Below are 19,714 nucleotides of genomic sequence, written 5' to 3'. Positions count from 1 at the left end.
AGCTTACTAACTTACTGTTAGTTGCCTGGCTGTGACCCCCAAATAAGCACAAAGCAAACAAGAGAAAAGTCCCCAGATCCTGATCTAGTTAGTATTATTGCCAGGCACACTGCATTTTCAGGGGGAGAAGACAGAAAACACCCCCAACCGAGGAATCAGGACCTCCTTCCTCCTGATGAAGACCCCTCTAGTAATATAAAGATCTATATAGAGGAATCAGGACCTCCTTCCCCCTGATGAAGACCCCTCTAGTGATATAAAGATCTATATAGAGGAATCGGGACCTCCTTCCTCCTGATGAAGACCCCTCTAGTAATATAAAGATCTATATAGAGGAACCAGGACCTCCTTCCCCCTGATGAAGACCCCTCTAGTGATATAAAGATCTATATAGAGGAATCAGGACCTCCTTCCTCCTGCTGGTGACCCCTCTAGTGATATAAAGATCTATATAGAGGAATCAGGACCTCCTTCCCCCTGATGAAGACCCCTCTAGTGATATAAAGATCTATATAGAGGAATCAGGACCTCCTTCCCCCTGCTGGTGACCCCTCTAGTGATATAAAGATCTATATAGAGGAATCAGGACCTCCTTCCTCCTGATGAAGACCTCTCTAGTGATATAAAGATCTATATAGAGGAATCAGGACCTCCTTCCTCCTGATGAAGACCCCTCTAGTGATATAAAGATCTAAATAGAGGAATCAGGACCTCCTTCTTCCTGATGAAGACCCCTCTAGTGATATAAAGATCTATATAGGGGGATCAGGACCTCCTTCCTCCTGATGAAGACCCATATAGTGATATAAAGATCTATATAGAGCAATCAGGACCTCCTTCCCCCTGATGAAGACCCCTCTAGTGATATAAAGATCTATATAGAGGAATCAGGACCTCCTTCCCCCTGATGAAGACCCCTCTAGTGATATAAAGATCTATATAGAGGAATCAGGACCTCCTTCCCCCTGATGAAGACCCCTCTAGTGATATAATGGTCTTGGTTCACATATATATGTGTCCAGTTTTGGTGCAGATTCCGGTTCCATTGAAAGCCGTCACATGTCATGCGAATTGGGCGCGGTTCAAACCGCATCCGATTCACAAATATGTGAACTGAGCCTAAAGCTGAATTCCAGGCAAAGATATTTTATACATTGTTACATTGTTCCAGCCCGGCTTGATATAATTCCATATATAGCAGACCTGTGGGATCCCTCTAGAAGATGGAAATCAATGTATAGACACCGCTATTACACACCCTACTACTAATACCCTGCTACTACACCACTACTACACCGCTTAAAGGAGTTGTAAATGATTTTTTTTTTTTAAATAACAAACATGTCATACTTACCTCCACTGTCCAGTTCGTTTTGCACACAGTGGCCCCCGATCCTCCTCTTCTGGGGTCCCTCGGCGGCTGTCGCGGCTCCTCCCCGCAGCAATTACACACAGACATGCGAGCTCGCATGGTGTGTAGCTGTTGCGGGCGCGCTCCTGTGATACAGTGGCGGCCATAGCCGCTGCTGTATCACTCGGCCCCGCCCCCGGCGAGCTGCGTCATTGGATGTGATTGACATCTGATGTTTTTTCACCTCAAGGTGAAAAATTGTTTTCCTTTACAACTCCTTTAAACACCCTCTACTACTACTACACCACTACTACACCCCTACTACACCCCCTACTACTACACCCCTACTACACCTCCTACTACTACTTCACCACTACTACACCCCTACTACACCTCCTACTACTACTTCACCACTACTACACCCCCTACTACACCTCCTACTACTACTTCACCACTACTACACCCCTACTACACCTCCTACTACTACTTCACCACTACTACACCCCTACTACACCTCCTACTACTACTTCACCACTACTACACCCCTACTACACCTCCTACTACTACTTCACCACTACTACACCCCCTACTACACCGCTATTACATCCCCTACTACTACTACACCACCTACTACTACTTCACCACTAGTACTCACTACACTCCTACTACACCACTACTACTACTACAGCCCTCTACACCCCCTACTCTTACGCAGGTAGATGTATTATACTAATGAGAGCCGAACATATAGGAATATTATTATTATTATGCAGGATTTATATATTATTATTATACAGGATTTATATATTATTATTATTATTATACAGGATTTATATATTATTATTATACGGGATTTATATAATTTTATTATTATTATTATTATTATTATTATTATTATTATTATTATTATACAGGATTTATATATTATTATTATTATTATTATTATTATTATTATTATTATTATTATACAGGATTTATATATTATTATTATACAGGATTTATATAATATTATTATTATTATTATTATTAATATACAGGATTTATATATTATTATTATTATACATGATTTATATTTTATTATTATTATTATACAGGATTTATATATTATTATTATACGGGATTTATATATTATTATTATTATACAGGATTTATATAATATTATTATTATTATACGGGACTCATATATAATTATTATTATTATTATTATTATTATTATTATTATTATACAGGATTTATATAATATTATTATTATTATTATACAGGATTTATATATTATTATTATTATTATTATTATTATTATACAGGATATATATACTATTATTATTATACAGGATTTATATAATATTAGAACCTATGACTAAGTGGCGTAGATCTGCCACACAACGCGTCAGGAGGAGGAGAGCCGTCGGTGACGTCATCTCCGCTCGCGGCCGAGAGCGGAGAACTGCTGAGAACGAAATCTTAATACTGTCATCATCTGCATGCTGATGACAGCTATTTTAAATGTGAGCGCTATATTATTTTTTATTAAAACGTATTTGCCTACTACACTATGGGGATTCTATTGTGCTTTCATTGAGTGCCTGTTTGGGAGCGATCCGGGAAATCTGCGGTCGCATGATTGGAGCAAGCTGGGCTGACCTGGAGACACAGATCCGCAGTTGAACCTGCTGGGCTTCTTTGACATCATTATAGGCTGAATTTAGCCTTATTTGAGGTGAGAGGCCAGGATTACCTTATAATAAGGCTTGATCTGCACAACTACACTAAGTGATCGTGCGCTGGATTGCAGCATCATTTTTCAAGCACTATTGCACTTTGGGGAATATTCAATTAAGCGTTGATTACCGGACTTTGTTTTTTGGAGCACTGTGCACTTTGGAAATTATATTGAAGCACTGATATATACTAGTGCTGTCAAACGATTAAAATTTTTAATCGCGATTAATCGCATTAATGTCATAGTTAACTCACGATTAATCGCTCTAATTTATGACAAATTTCCCCACAAATATCGCACAATTCTGCAAGTGATTATAATTTATTATCGCTGTTTTCTAGCTGATCTAAAACCATTTTTGACATAAAGGGACACTTTTGGACAATCTACAGTTTTTCAGGCAGAAAGAATAGTTTTTATTATATAAAAGTACATGCAGGGCACGGGGCAGACCACTAGGGACAAGGGGGGTGTGTATTTTTTACATACAGTACTGTAATCTACAAGATTACAGTATACTGTGTGTATTGTGTTTGTTTACTTTTTTAAATTTGGCGCCGTTCTCCGCTCCCGTGCGTCGTAACGTCGCAGGGAACGGAGCTCGGCGGCACACAGGCACTGTGAATCGAGCGAGGAGGACCCGCCAAGCAAGGAGGACCCGCTCGATCACACAGCGGGGTGGCATCGCTGGATCCAGGGACAAGGTGAGTAACTTGCCTGTGAATCCAGCGAGAAGGTAAGCCGCGACGCGCCGCTGCGCACTCTGCATGTCCACCCCAAGGGCTCCTGCGTTAATCGCACGATAAAAATATTGACGGCGTTAACATGGGTTTGCGTTAACGCCGTTAATATCGCGTTTGACGCACAGCCCTAATATATACATATATATTTTTTGAACACTATGGGCCAGATTCACATATAACTGCGGCGGCGTAACGTATTGTAGATACGTTACACCGCCGCAAGTTTTCTTCGCAAGTGCCTGATTCACCAAGCACTTGCGATGAAATCCTCCACCGGCGCAAGGCGGGCCAATTTAAATGGGCGTGTGCCATTTAAATTAGACGCGCTCCCGCGCCGGACCTACTGCGCATGCTTCGTTTCGTAATTCCCATCGTGCTTTGCGCGCCGTGACGTCATTTTTTTTTCAAAAGCGCGTAGCGTACTTCCGTATTCCCGGACGGCTTACGCAAACGACGTTATTTTTTTAATTTCGACGCGGGAACGACGGCCATATTTTATACAGCAATACGATTGCTGCGTAAAGTTAAGGCACTAAAAAAACCGACTAACTTTGCAACGGGAAACTAGACTAGCGGCAATGTAGCGAACGCGAAAATCCGTCGGGAATCGCCGTAAACTCCCCCCAGCGGCGGCCGAGGTACTGCATCCTAAGATCCAACAGTGTAAAACAATTACACCTGTCGGATCTTCTGGATATCTATGCGTAACTGATTCTATGAATCCGCGGCATAGATACTCTGAGAGATACGACGGCGTATCAGGAGATACGCCGCCGTATCCCCTTTGTGAATCTGGCCCTTATTTAGCACGTTATTGTGCACATATAGACTCTTTTGCAATTATTTATTATTTAAAGGTAATTTATTATTGATTATTTATTCTAGATTTTACCTTTTCACTATTTAATATATTTATTTATTTTTGCACTGGACTTTTCACCTATTAAGGAGTTTTTTTTCACATTATATATTTATTATTGTAACTATTTTTCGATGGCTGAAAAATCGTTTCTAGTCATTTACTTATTTTGGATTTCATTATCTTCACGTTATCCATCCCTCGCATCATGGTTGTTGATGTATGGTGGGATATAAGGAAATAGGAGTGGAACACGTTTAAATTGGATACACTCGTCAGGCATTTACGTTTATGTGCGTTTACGTTTATGTGTGTTTTATATACATTGACCATTTATTCATTTCCTATTGGCAAGCGCCACTACACGCCCTCTTCTTCACCTGATATTCGGTGTGTGCGCACCTTCTAGTAGTGGCTGCTTTTAATTTTAATTTTATCTTAGTTTTTTAATATTCCGTTTTTAGTGCCCTTGGTTAGAGTGGTTTTGCGCATTAGTTCCCCCCCTTTTATATATAATATTATTATTATTATTTTTTATTATACAGGATTTATATATTATTATTATTATTATTGTGGATGGTAATGTAGCGCTACGTGTGAGCCAAAAAGCAATGGCTGTGTACACCCAATGGGGTGTGACCATATATTGTGACACAAAGGATGTAATGGCAAAAAATTGCACCACAACAAAATGTGAAATTCAAATCAATAAAGTGAACAATATAAACAACAATGTAATGTAGTGTCCATAAACAATAAAAAAGATGAAGATGTCATGAGATGGTGAGGAACTTCCCAACAGAAATCTTCAAATATGAGGTGGAATACATATACGCTTACCGCAACCGTTGGACCCAAATGTTGTATTATTAATATTGTACAGGATTTATATTATTATTATTATTGTTATTATTATTATAATAATTATTATTATTATTATTATTATTATTATTATTATTATACGGGATTTATATATTATTATTATTATTATACAGGATTTATATATTATTATTATTATTATTATTATACAGGATTTATATATTATTATTATTATACAGGATTTATATATTATTATTATACAGGATTTATATATTATTATTATTAGACGGGATTTATATATTAGTATTATTATACGGGATTTATATATTAGTATTATTATACAGGATTTATATATTATTATTATTATTATTATTATTATTATTATTATTATTATACAGGATTTATATATTATTATTATTATTATTATTATTATAATACGTAATTTATATATTATTATTATTATTATTATTATTATTATTATTATACAGGATTTCTATATTATCATTATACAGGATTTATATTATTATTATTGTTATTATTATTATTATTATTATTATTATTATTATTATTATACAGGATTTATATATTATTATTATTATTATTATTATTATTATTATTATACAGGATTTATATTTTATTATTATTATTATTATTATTATTATTATTATTATTATTATTATTATACAGGATTTATATATTAGTATTATTATACAGGATTTATATATTATTATTATTATTATTATTATTATTATTATTATTATTATTATTATACAGGATTTATATATTATTATTATTATTATTATTATTATTATTATTATTATTATAATACGTAATTTATATATTATTATTATTATTATTATTATTATTATTATTATACAGGATTTCTATATTATCATTATACAGGATTTATATTATTATTATTATTGTTATTATTATTATTATTATTATTATTATTATTATTATTATACAGGATTTATATATTATTATTATTATACAGGATTTTTATATTATTATTATTATTATTATTATTATTATTATTATTATACGGATTTATATAATATTATTGTACCGGATTTCTATATTATTATTATACAGGACTCATATGGCGCCAGCAGTTTGCGCTGTACAACGTGGGGACAGACGGTCACATTCCAGGAGGAATCAGATCTTAGCAATGACTTTGATGAAATCTGATTGGACGGTTGAGTTTTGGGGTCACCTAATAATAATAATAAAAGATAAGTGGGTTACATAAGAGCACAGACCCCCCAATCTTCTCCTCTCTCTCTCCTGTGGGTGGGGGGAGGGGAGGAAAATGTCCCAATAACTTTGCACAGCTCCCTCCATAGAAGAACGGACAGCAGCGCCCTCTAGTGGCCGCCGGCGGGACCGCAGCCGGGTTCGGATTGCCGCTGCAACAGGTTGGAGATCTCCGGTTCCTCCTCCCGGGGACACTCCGATCAGAGGAGAGCTCAGAGCCGGACCGGGACACCGGGGACACCGGGGATGGATTGCTATGGACAAGGTCAGCCCATCGCAGGGCAGGAGAGGGATTTCTAGCTGATGGGGATCCTGTAGGGACTGAGAGGGAATATCTGCAGACAGGTGCAGGATCTGCCTATGGAGGGGAATACATGACTGCTATAGAACCATAGAGGATAGAAGGGACAGGTAGATAGGAGGGGGTATCCTGTATATTGGGGGGGTTCCTGTACAGGTAGATGATAATGGGGGGGGGGGGGATCTGAGGACAGTCTGTGTGAGTAAAGCATAACCTGTACAGGAGGGGGGCAGTCTGTATGGGAGGATAGCCTATATGGGGGGGAGATAATAGCTTGTATGGGGGGGGGGGATAATAGCCTGTATGGGGGGGGGGGGTGATAGCCTGTATGGGGGAGATAATAGCCTGTATGGGGGGGGGGGGGGAATAGCCTGTATGGGGGGAGATAATAGCCTGTATGGGGGGGGGTAATAGCCTGTATGGGGGGGAGATAATAGCCTGTATGGGGGGGGGGGTAATAGCCTGTATGGGGGGAGATAATAGCCTGTATGGGGGGGGGGGGGTAATAGCCTGTATGGGGGAGATAATAGCCTGTATGGGGGGGGATAATAGCCTGTATGGGGGGGGGGGGTAATAGCCTGTATGGGGGGGGGGTAATAGCCTGTATGGGGGGGGGGTAATAGCCTGTATGGGGGGGGGGGTAATAGCCTGTATGGGGGGGGGGTAATAGCCTGTATGGGGGGGGGGTAATAGCCTGTATGGGGGGAGATAATAGCCTGTATGGGGGGGGGTAATAGCCTGTATGGGGGAGATAATAGCCTGTATGGGGGGGGGGTAATAGCCTGTATGGGGGGGAGATAATAGCCTGTATGGGGGGGGGGGGATAATAGCCTGTACAGGTGGGTGATAGTCAGTATGGGTGGGTAATAGTCTGCAGAAGTGGGGGATAGTCTGTATGGGTGGGTGGTAGTCTTTAGAAGTGGGGGGTAGTCTGTATGGGAGGAGGATTACCTGTATAGCTGGGTGATAGTCTGCAGAGGTGGAGGATAGTTTGTAGAGTTGGCTGATTGTCTGTACAGGTAAATGATAGTCTGCAGAAGTGGGGGATAGCCTGTACAGGTAAATGATAGTCTGCAGAAGTGGGGGATAGTCTGCAGAAGTGGGGGATAGTCTGTACAGGTAGATGATAGTCTGCAGAAGTGGGGGATAGTCTGCAGAAGTGGGGGATAGTCTGTACAGGTAGATGATAGTCTGCAGAAGTGGGGGATAGTCTGTACAGGTAGATGATAGTCTGCAGAAGTGGGGGATAGTCTGTAGAAGTGGGGGATAGTCTGCAGAAGTGGGGGATAGTCTGTATGGGAGGAGGATTACCTGTATAGCTAAGTGATAGTCTGCAGAGGTGGGGGATAGTCTGCAGAAGTGGGGGATAGTCTGTACAGGTAGATGGTAATCTGTAGATGTAGAAAACAGGCTTCAGAAGTAGGGATATCCTGTATAGGTGGGGGGGGGGGCAGTCTGTACAGGTAGAAGTGGGTGATAGTCTGTAGAAGTATAGAGGACAGGCTGCAGAGGTGGGGGGGCAGGCTGTATAGGTGGGGGGGACAGGCTGTGTAGGTGGGGGGACAGGCTGTGTAGGTGGGGGGACAGGCTGTGTAGGTGGGGGGACAGGCTGTATAGGTGGGGGGCAGGCTGTATAGGTGGGGGGCAGGCTGTATAGGTGGGGGACAGGCTGTATAGGTGGGGGACAGGCTGTGTAGGTGGGGGGACAGGCTGTATAGGTGGGGGGACAGGCTGTATAGGTGGGGGACAGGCTGTATAGGTGGGGGGACAGGCTGCAGAGGTGGAGGGACAGGCTGTATAGGTGGGGGGCATGCTGTATAGGTGGGGTGCAGGCTGTATAGGTGGGGGGACAGGCTGTATAGGTGGGGGGACAGGCTGTATAGGTGGGGGACAGGCTGTATAGGTGGGGGGACAGGCTGCAGAGGTGGAGGGACAGGCTGTATAGGTGGGGGCAGGCTGTACAGGTGGGGGACAGGCTGCAGAGGTAGTGGCAGGCTATCTATGTGGGGGGGACAGGCTGTATAGGTGGGGGATAGGTTGCAGGTGTGGGGGACAGGCTGTATAGGTGGGGGGGCAGGATATATAGGTGGGGGGACAGGCTGTATAGGTGGGGGGACAGGCTGTATAGGTGGGGGGCAGGCTGTATAGGTGGGGGGCAGGCTGTATAGATGGGTAGAAGTGGGGGGTAGGCTGTATAGGTGGGGGGCAGGCTGTATAGGTGGGTAGAAGTGGGGGGTAGGCTGTATAGGTGGGGGGCAGGCTGTATAGATGGGTAGAAGTGGGGGGTAGGCTGTATAGGTGGGGGGCAGGCTGTATAGGTGGGTAGAAGTGGGGGACAGGCTGTATAGGTGGGGGGCAGGCTGTATAGGTGGGGGGCAGGCTGTATAGATGGGTAGAAGTGGGGGGTAGGCTGTATAGGTGGGTAGAAGTGGGGGACAGGCTGTATAGGTGGGGGGCAGGCTGTATAGGTGGGGGGCAGGCTGTATAGGTGGGGGGCAGGCTATCTAGGTGGGGGGCAGGCTGTATAGGTGGGGGGGGACAGGCTGTATAGGTGGGTAGAAGTGGGGGACAGGCTGTATAGGTGGGGGGCAGGCTGTATAGGTGGGGGGCAGGCTGTATAGATGGGTAGAAGTGGGGGGTAGGCTGTATAGGTGGGGGACAGGCTGTAGAAGTGGAGGATATCCAGTGTGGGGTGCTGAATCCCTTGCCCCGGGGTAGTTGGGGTGCCATGACACAGCAGCTGTGATAAGAGCCGGTAATTCTGCACTGCAGGCATGCCAAAGTGCCCCCCCCCCCTCCCCCGCAGCCCTGTGTCAGGATTTGGCTCGGGCAGGCTGCATGGTGATGCATCTTTATTTTTTGGAAGTGCCCTCCTGTAATGTGATGGAGGGGGGGCTCCTGTAATGTGATGGAGGGGGGGGGGGCTCCTGTAATGTGATGGGGGGGAGGTGTGTGGGGGCTCCTGTAATGTGATGGGGGGGCTCATGTAATGTGATGGGGGGGCTCCTGTAATGTGATGGAGGGGGGGCTCCTGTAATGTGATGGAGGGGGGGCTCCTGTAATGTGATGGGGGGGCTCATGTAATGTGATGGGAGGTGGGGGGGTCTTATGTGATGGGAGGGGGGGCTCCTGTAATATGATGGGAGTGGGTGCTCATGTAATGTGAGGGGGGGGGCTCCTTCAATCTAAAAGGGGAAAGTTGCTGATCAATACCTTTCCAGAGGAGATCAGAACTGGGATGGATTGGGGGGGGGGGGCTGCTACATTGGGGTCCCCGGTGCCCAGGCTGACCCCCTATTTTTGGGGCTCCTTATCTTTCTTTAGCCCCCCCCCCCTCCATGGAGAGAGGAAAGTTGGTGATCCTCCCCCCAGAGCTGTGATTGGGGGTCCTTGTGGGGCTCTCGGACTGACCCCCCCCTGTATTATTTGGGGGGGGGGCACGTTATCTTTTTGAGGTCATTGGAGAAGGTAATCCCCCGGCTGGAGAGGCGGGTCTGTCCGGAGGTGGAGTCTTGATTTATAAAATGGGGGGTGACCGAGGAGCGGGTGTTCAGAAGCGCCTGGGAGCCCCCCAGTGTCACCATGCTCCCCGCTCCGCACACCTGTTGCCGGCTCCTCCAGCAGCTCCTCGCCTGCTGCCTGCTGCTCCCCCGCTTCCTCCTCACCGCCCTCCTCCTCTGGCTCCTGGACTTCCCGTGTGTCCGCCGGAGGGTGATCCGCGGGGCCAAAGAGGAGGACCCGGGGGGGGCCCCCGAGAGGGAAGAAGACCCCCCACTCTGCGTCTCCGACACCAACCGCATGTGCACCTTGGAGTCCCTGAAGGCGGTCTGGTACGGGCAGAAGCTCGACTTCTTCAAGTCGGCGCACCTTGGGGGAGGGGCCCCCAACACCGAGGTGGTGACCCTGGAGGGCCAACGGCTGTGCCGGATCCTGGACTTCTCCAAGGGCCACAGACCCCTGGTGGTGAACTTCGGCAGCTGCACCTGACCCCCCTTCATGGCGCGCCTGCAAGCCTACCAGCGCCTGGCCGCGCAGCGCCTCGACTTCGCCGACTTTCTGCTGGTCTACATCGAGGAAGCCCACCCCTGCGATGGCTGGCTCAGCACAGACGCCGCCTACCAGATCCCAACCCACCAATGCCTACAGGACCGGCTCCGCGCCGCGCAACTCATGCTGCAAGGGGCCCCCGGGTGCCGGGTGGTGGCGGACACCATGACCAACGCCTCCAACGCCGCCTATGGCGCCTACTTCGAACGCCTCTACGTCATCCTGGACGGCAAGGTGGTCTACCAGGGGGGCCGGGGCCCCGAGGGCTACAAGATCGGGGAGCTCAGGAACTGGTTGGATCAGTACCAGACCCGAGCAACCGGGAATGGGGCGCTGATCATACAGGTGTAGAGCTCACCCGAGCAACCGGACATGGGGGGGGCACCAATCATCCAGGTGTGGAGGTTACCCGAGCAACTGGACAAGGGGGGGGCACCAATCATCCATGTGTGGAGGTCACCCGAGCAACTGGACAAGGGGGGGGCACCAATCATCCAGGTGTGGAGGTCACCCGACCAACTGGACAAGGGGGGGGCACCAATCATCCATGTGTGGAGGTCACCCGAGCAACTGGACAAGGGGGGGGCACCAATCATCCAGGTGTGGAGGTCACCTGAGCAACTGGACAAGGGGGGGGGGCACCAATCATCCAGGTGTGGAGGTCACCTGAGCAACTGGACAAGGGGGGGGGGGGCACCAATCATCCATCCAGGTGTGGAGGTCACCCGAGCAACTGGACAGGGGGGGGCACCAATCATCCAGGTGTGGAGGTCACCTGAGCAACTGGACAAGGGGGGGGGGCACCAATCATCCATCCAGGTGTGGAGGTCACCCGAGCAACTGGACAGGGGGGCACCAATCATCCAGGTGTGGAGGTCACCAGAGGTTGGACCAGAACCAATAATTGGACCTGAACCCAAGCAACCGGACAGGTGCCCCAGCCCCCCAGGTGTAGCTTTCACCAGACCCGAGCAACCGGACAGGTGCCCCAGCCCCCCAGGCGTGGCTTTTACCAGACCCGAGCAACCGGACAGGTGCCCCAGCCCCCCAGGTGTGGCTTTTACCAGACCCGAGCAACCGGACAGGTGCCCCAGCCCCCCAGGTGTAGCTTTCACCAGACCCGAGCAACCGGACAGGTGCCCCAGCCCCCCAGGTGTAGCTTTCACCAGACCCGAGCAACCGGACAGGTGCCCCAGCCCCCCAGGTGTAGCTTTCACCAGACCCGAGCAACCGGACAGGTGCAGCTTTCACCAGACCCGAGCAACCGGACAGGTGCCCCAGCCCCCCAGGTGTGGCTTTTACCAATGCTTGAACCAGAACCAAAAATTGGACCACTACAAGAACCATTGGTCGGAGCAGAGCCGAGCAACTGGGAAAGGTGCTATCCATCCAGGTGTGGAGGTCTCACTGGTCGGGACCAGAACTAATAATTGGACCTGAACCCAAGCAACCGGACAGTTGCCCCGGTCATCCAGGTGAAGATGCCCCCACAGGGTGCTTTTTATTTTTGGTATATATTTTTTTTATGCTGTAATTCTCAGCAGCCCGACAGTATTACCCCCCCCCCCCCTGGATGCCGGTGATGTCCCCCTGCCAATTATGGGCCCCCATGGATGCCAATTACGGGCCCCCTTTGATGCCAATTGTGGACCCCCTGGATGTCACTCTGCCCCCCCCCCCCCCCCCCCCCCCCCCCCCCCCCAGGAATAAGCTAGGATGATGTCTGTATTTTTTTTCTATGTGTGAATGTTCGCGAGCAACTGTCCTCCTTAGAGGGTCCTGTGTGGTTACTGTAAGGGCGGAGCTGTTCCCCCCGGCGGCGGGGGGGGGCTTATAGAGTGAAGACCGGTCCTTCAATGGTCCACCGACCACAGCACCGGGTCCGATGTCCGGTAAGCCCCCCTCCCCCGCGGAGCTCAGTGACGTCACTGCTTTATTTATCGGACTTTTCTAAGATGAACTTTTATATCAGAGAAAAAGTTTTGTTTTTTTACGATGAAAAAAAGATGTTCTAATAATAAAATGTGTTTAATAGAAAAAAGCCTCGGATTGAAGCGTGAGAACCGGCAGGGGGCGCCCGCGGGGGCGGGGCATGGAGCCAGCTACATGTGGGGTCTGAGAGGCTGCCAGCCGGGAAATGGAGGGAGGGGGGGTTACTACTACTATGGGAGGGGGGGGGTTACTACTATGGGAGGGGGGGTTACTACTACTATGGGGAGGGGGGGTTACTACTATGGGAGGGGGGGTTACTACTAATATGGGAGGGGGGTTATTATGAGGGGGGGGGTTACTTCTACTATGGGGAGGGGGGGGGGGTTACTACTATGGGAGGGGGGGTTACTACTATGGGAGGGGGGGTTACTACTACTATGGGAGGGGGGTTATTATGAGGGAGGGGGGGTTACTACTACTATGGGGAGGGGGGGGGGGGTACTACTATGGGGAGGGGGGGGTTACTACTATGGGAGGGGGGGTTACTACTACTATGAGGGGGGGGGGTTACTACTACTATGGAGGGGGGGGGGTTACTACTACTATGAGGGGGGTTATTATGAGGGAGGGAGGGTTACTACTACTATGGAGGGGGGGGGGGTACTACTATGGGGAGGGGGGGGTTACTACTATGGGAGGGGGGGTTACTACTACTATGAGGGGGGGGGGGTTACTACTACTATGGAGGGGGGGGGTTACTACTACTATGAGGGGGGTTATTATGAGGGAGGGAGGGTTACTACTACTATGGAGGGGGGGGGGGTTACTACTACTATGAGGGAGGGGGGGGCGACTGAGGCTGAACTGAAGTGGCTGGGAAGCTGCTAAGGCTCCGAGTATTATAGAAAATTACCTTTTTATTATAAAATAATGTCTTCCGCCATTTGCTGATCTCCAGCAGCCTTTCTGCAGCCACTTCAGCGACATTTCCTGGGCTGACCCCACACAGTGCAATCTGATCCAGCTCCGCATTACAAGCTCCCCCCTGATTGGATATTTATTTATTGTTAATTATTTTTATTGGTTATATAAACAATGATTGGAAACATATTATATATATATTTTTTTTTTTGTTTAAACATTTTATATATATTATATTTTATACACATTTCTTTATTGGTTATACAGACAATGATTGGCTACAAATTGTGTATATGGGATTGTATGACTCCACCCCTTTTTATTGGTTGAACTAAGTGCACTTCCGACTTTTTTCAATCAGACTAATTATATATAACCAATGAGAATAAAAAAGATGGGCAGTATATGGTTACTATAGGGGCATTGTGTGGGTATTGTATGGTTACTATATGGGCATTATATGGGTATTATATGGTTACTATAGGGGAAATTATATGGGTATTGTATAGTTACTATAGGGGCATTATATGGATATTGAATGGGCATTATATGGTTACTATATGGGCATTATATGGTTAATATAAGGGAAATTATATGGGTATTGTATGGTTACTATATGGGCATTATATGGGTATTATATGGTTACTATAGAAGAATTATATGGGCATTATATGGTTAATATAGGGGAAATTATATGGGTATTGTATAGTTAATATAGGGGGATTCTTTGGGCATTATTTGGTTAATATAGGGGCAATTATATGGGTATTGTATGGTTACTATAGGGGCATTATATGGATATTGAATGGGCATTATATTGTTACTATAGGGGCATTATATAGGCGTTATATGGTTAATATAGGGGCATTATATGGGTATTGCATGGTTACTATAGGGGCATTATATTGGTATTGAATGGACATTATATGGTTAATATAAGGGAAATTATATGGGTATTGTATGGTTACTATAGGGGCATTATATGGGTATTGAATGGGCATTACATGGTTAATATAGGGGCAATTATATGGGTATTGTATTGTTACTATAGGGGCATTATATGGGTATTGAATGGGCATTATATGGTTATTATAGGGGCAATTATATGGGTATTGTATTAGTTACTATAGGGGCATTGTATGGGTATTGAATGGTTACTATAGGGGTATTGAATGGGCATTATATGGTTACTATAGGGGCATTATATGGGTATTGTATGGTTACTATAGGGGCATTATATGGGTATTGTATGGTTACTATAAGGGCATTGTATGGGTATTGAATGGGCATTATATGGTCATTGTATGGTTAATATAGGGGCAATAATATGGGTATTGTATGGTTACTATAGGGGCATGATATGGGTATTGTATGGTTACTATAGGGGCATTGTATGGGCATTATATGGTTACTATAGGGGCATTATATGGGTATTGAATGGGTATTATATGGTTACTATAGGGGTAGTTTTATGGGCATTGTATGGTTACTATAGGGGCATTATATGGTTACTATAGGGGCATTGTATGGGCATTGTATGGGTATTGTATGGTTACTATATGGGCATTGTATGGGCATTATATGGTTACTATAGGGGCATTATATGGGTATTGAATGGGTATTATATGGTTACTATAGGGGTAGTTTTATGGGCATTGTATGGTTACTATAGGGGCATTGTATGGGCATTGTATGGGTATTGTATGGTTACTATATGGGCATTGTATGGGTATTGAATGGGTATTATATGGTTACTATAGGGGTAGTTTTATGGGCATTGTATGGTTACAATAGGGGCATTGTATGGGTAATGTATGGTGACTCCTCGGTCGGGTTTTCCTGAGGGTGACAACAATGGCCATGGAATGTGTGTGGAAATGGTCACAGGAAGCCCATGTGACAACATGATGGCCCAATCAGGAGACAGGGGGAGAGCGTTGTCACCCTAGGAATGGAAGCCCCGGAGAAACGACCTTCATGGCCGGACCTCTCGGGGTTCATTTGAAGGAAATCTTCAGATTTTAAAATATTAAAAAAAATCGCTATTTTGGGTCGCCATACACATTACAATCTGATTGTACAATCAAATTTAGATTTACGAAAACAATATAATATTAGGACCTACCTCAACTGACCAATCGATCGATTTGTATTTTCTTGCACTACATCACTGTTGATAGGTGTAAAGAAGATTGTACAATCAGATTGTAAGGTGTGTGGTGAACTTACAATGACATTTACAAATTACATTGTGATTTGTATTTCTCATGGGGGGGATGGGGGGGGGGGGGTTCCTGGTGGTGACAACAGAGGTCCATCTGTGCTGAAATGGCCACTGGTAGTCCCCATAGGAAGCCCCTGTGATGGGGGATGGGAGATTTACTAAGACTGGAGAGTGCAGCCAATCAGCTTCCGGGTTTTATTGGCAAAGCTTCATTGTAGAAGCTGATTGGCTGCACTCTCCTCCTTGGTGACAACACAGGATCGGGGACAGAGCGGTGTCACCCCCGGGGGGGTCATTGTAATAAAAGTGTCAGATTTTATATCCATGAAGATTGGAGTGTCATGGTCAGCGAGGGGTTAATCCACTACTACTCCTATCATCTCCGGTGTAGAGACTTCTCTGTATACAATCTGCAGGATTCCCGGGAAAGTCCGCACCCCATAAATCACCTTTATAGGGAGATTACAGAAATTGTGCCCCCCCCCCCCCGGGACCCGCAAGAGGGGGACCACTTTGGGGTTTTATATTTTACTATATAGTTACTATAGGGGCATTATATGGTTAATATAGGGGCAATATATGGGTAGTATATGGTTACTATAGAAGCATTATGTGGTTACTATAGGGGCATTATATGGGTATTGTATGGGCATTATATGGTTACTATAGGTGCATTATATGGTTACTATAGGGGCATTATATGGGTATTGTATGGGCATTATATGGTTACTATAGGTGCATTATATGGTTACTATAGGGGCATTATATGGGTATTGTATGGGCATTATATGGTTACTATAGGGGCATTATATGGGTATTATATGGTTACTATAGGGGCATTGTATTGATAATATAGGGGAATTATATGGGTACTGTATGGGCATTATATAGTTACTATAGGGGCATTATATGGGTAATATAGAGGCATTGTATGTGCATTATATGGTTACTATAGGGGCATTATATGGTTACTATAGGGGAATTATATGGGCAATGTATGGGCATTATATGGTTACTATAGGGGCATTGTATGGGTATTATATGGTTACTATAGGGGCATTATGTGGACATTATAATGTTACTATAGGGGCATTTTATGGGCATTGTATGGTTACTATAGGGGAATTATATGGGTAATGTATGGGCATTATATGGTTAATATAGAGGCATTGTATGGGCATGATATGGTTACTATAGGGGCATTGCATGGTCATTATATGGGTATTGAATGGGCATTATATGGTTACTATAGAGGCATTGTATGGGCATGATATGGTTACTATAGGGGCATTTTATGGGCATTGTATGTATAATATACTATAGGGGTGTTATATGGTTACAATAGGGGCATCATATGGGTATTGAATGGGCATTATACGGTTACTATAGGGGCATTATATGGTTATTGTATGGGCATTATACGGTTACTATAGGAGCATTATATGGGTATTATATGGTTACTATAGGAGCATGATATGGGTATTGTATGGGCATTAAATGGTTACTAAGGGGGCGTTATATGGGTATTGAATGGGCATTATATGGGTAGTGTATGGGCATTATCTGGTTAATATAGGGGCATTATATAGTTATTGTATGGGCATTATATGGTATTGAATGGGTATTATATGGTTGATATAGGGGCATTATATGGTTATTGTATGGGCATTATATGTTTATTATATGGGGCATTATATGGTTAATATAGGGACATTATATGGGCATTATATGGTTAATATATGGGCATTATATGGGTACTGTATGGGCATTATATGGTTAATATGGGGGCATTGTATGGTTACTATAAGGGCATTATATGGGTATTGTATGGGCATTATATAGTTACTATAGGGGCATTGTTTGGGTCCTGTATTGGCATTATATGTTTAATATAGGGGCATTATATGGTTACTATAGAGGCATTGTATGGGCATTTTATGGTTACTATAGGGGTGCTATATGGGCATTGTATGGGTGTTATATAATTAATATAGGAGCATTATAGGGGTGTTATATGGTTAATAGAGGGGCATTATATGGGTATTGTATGGATATTATATGGTTACTATACGGGCATTACATGGGTATTGTATGGTTACTATACGGTCATTATATGGTTACTATAGGGGCATTGTGTGGGCATTATATGGTTATTATAGGGGTGTTATATGGTTACTATATTGGGCATTAAATGGGTATTGTATGGGCATTATAGGGTTACTATAGGGGCATTATATGGTTACTATAGGGGCAATATATGGTTACTTTAGAGGCATTATATGGTTACCATAGGGGTGTTATATGGTTACCATAGGGGTGTTATATGGTTATTATAGGGGCATAATATGGGTATTGAATGGGCATGATATAGTTACTATAGTGGCATTATATGGTTATTGAATAGGCATTATATGGTTACTATAGGGGTGTTATATGGGCATTATATGGTTACTATTGGGGGTATTACATTTGCATTATATGGTTACTATAGGGGCATTATATGGGTATTGACTGGCCATTATATGGTTATTGTATGGGCATTACATGGTTACTATAGGGGCATTATATGGTTATTATAGGGGAATTTTATGGGTATTGTATGGGCATTATATGGTTACTATAGGAGCATTATATGGTTATTATAGGGGCATTTTATGGGTATTGTATGGGCATTATATGTTTTCTATAGTAGCATTATATGGTTATTATAGGGGCATTTTATGGGTATTGTATGGGCATTATATGGTTACTATAGGGGCATTATATGGTTATTATAGGGGAATTTTATGGGTATTGTATGGGCATTATATGGTTACTATAGGAGCATTATATGGTTGTTATTATAGGGGCATTTTATGGGTATTGTATGGGCATTATATGGTTTCTATAGTAGCATTATATGGTTATTATAGGGGCATTATATGGTTACTACATGGGCATTTTATGGGTATTATATGGATTCTATTGGGGCATTATATGGTTATTGAATGGGTATTATATGGTTACTATAGGGACATTATATGGGTATTGTATGGGCGTTATATTGTTTTATAGGGGTAATGTATGGGTATTATATGGTTACTATAGGGGCATTATATGGGTATTGAATGGGCATTATATGGTTAATATATGGACATTTATGGGTATTGTATGGTTACTATAGGGGCATTATATGGTTACTATAGGGGCGTTATATGGGTATTGAATGGTTACTATAGGGGCAATTTATGATTACTATAGGGGCAGTATATGCATATTGTATGGGCATTAAATGGTTACTATATGGGCAATAAATGGGTATACTATGGTTACTATAGGGGCGTTATATGGGTATTATATGGTTACTATAGGGGTATTATATGGTTACTATAGGGGTAATGTATGGGTATTATATGGTTACTATAGGGGTATTATATGGTTACTATAGGGGTATTATATGGTTACTATAGGGGTATTATATGGTTACTATAGGGGTATTATATGGTTACTATAGGGGCAATAAATGGGTATACTATGGTTACTATAGGGGCGTTATAT

At 44.1% G+C, this 19,714-nt stretch overlaps 2 protein-coding genes across 2 annotated transcripts; both read left to right on the top strand.

Annotated features, from left to right (window-relative positions):
- Nucleotides 1-10,289: 10,289 nt before the first annotated feature.
- Nucleotides 10,290-11,467, top strand: DIO3 (iodothyronine deiodinase 3). The gene has a single exon (XM_040332528.1). The coding sequence runs from the start codon at nucleotides 10,636-10,638 to the stop codon at nucleotides 11,449-11,451; it is 816 nt and encodes a 271-aa protein (XP_040188462.1). The 5' UTR covers nucleotides 10,290-10,635; the 3' UTR covers nucleotides 11,452-11,467.
- LOC120920432 lies at nucleotides 11,459-13,222 on the top strand. The gene is made up of 2 exons (XM_040332526.1): nucleotides 11,459-11,862; nucleotides 11,968-13,222. The coding sequence occupies exons 1-2, from the start codon at nucleotides 11,473-11,475 to the stop codon at nucleotides 12,538-12,540; spliced, it is 963 nt and encodes a 320-aa protein (XP_040188460.1). The 5' UTR covers nucleotides 11,459-11,472; the 3' UTR covers nucleotides 12,541-13,222.
- The last annotated feature ends 6,492 nt before the right edge of the window (nucleotides 13,223-19,714 follow it).

Source organism: Rana temporaria, chromosome 13, assembly GCF_905171775.1.
Source record: "Rana temporaria chromosome 13, aRanTem1.1, whole genome shotgun sequence".
Taxonomy (NCBI): Eukaryota; Metazoa; Chordata; class Amphibia; order Anura; family Ranidae; genus Rana; species Rana temporaria.
This window is presented reverse-complemented; position numbering and strand designations above follow the sequence as displayed.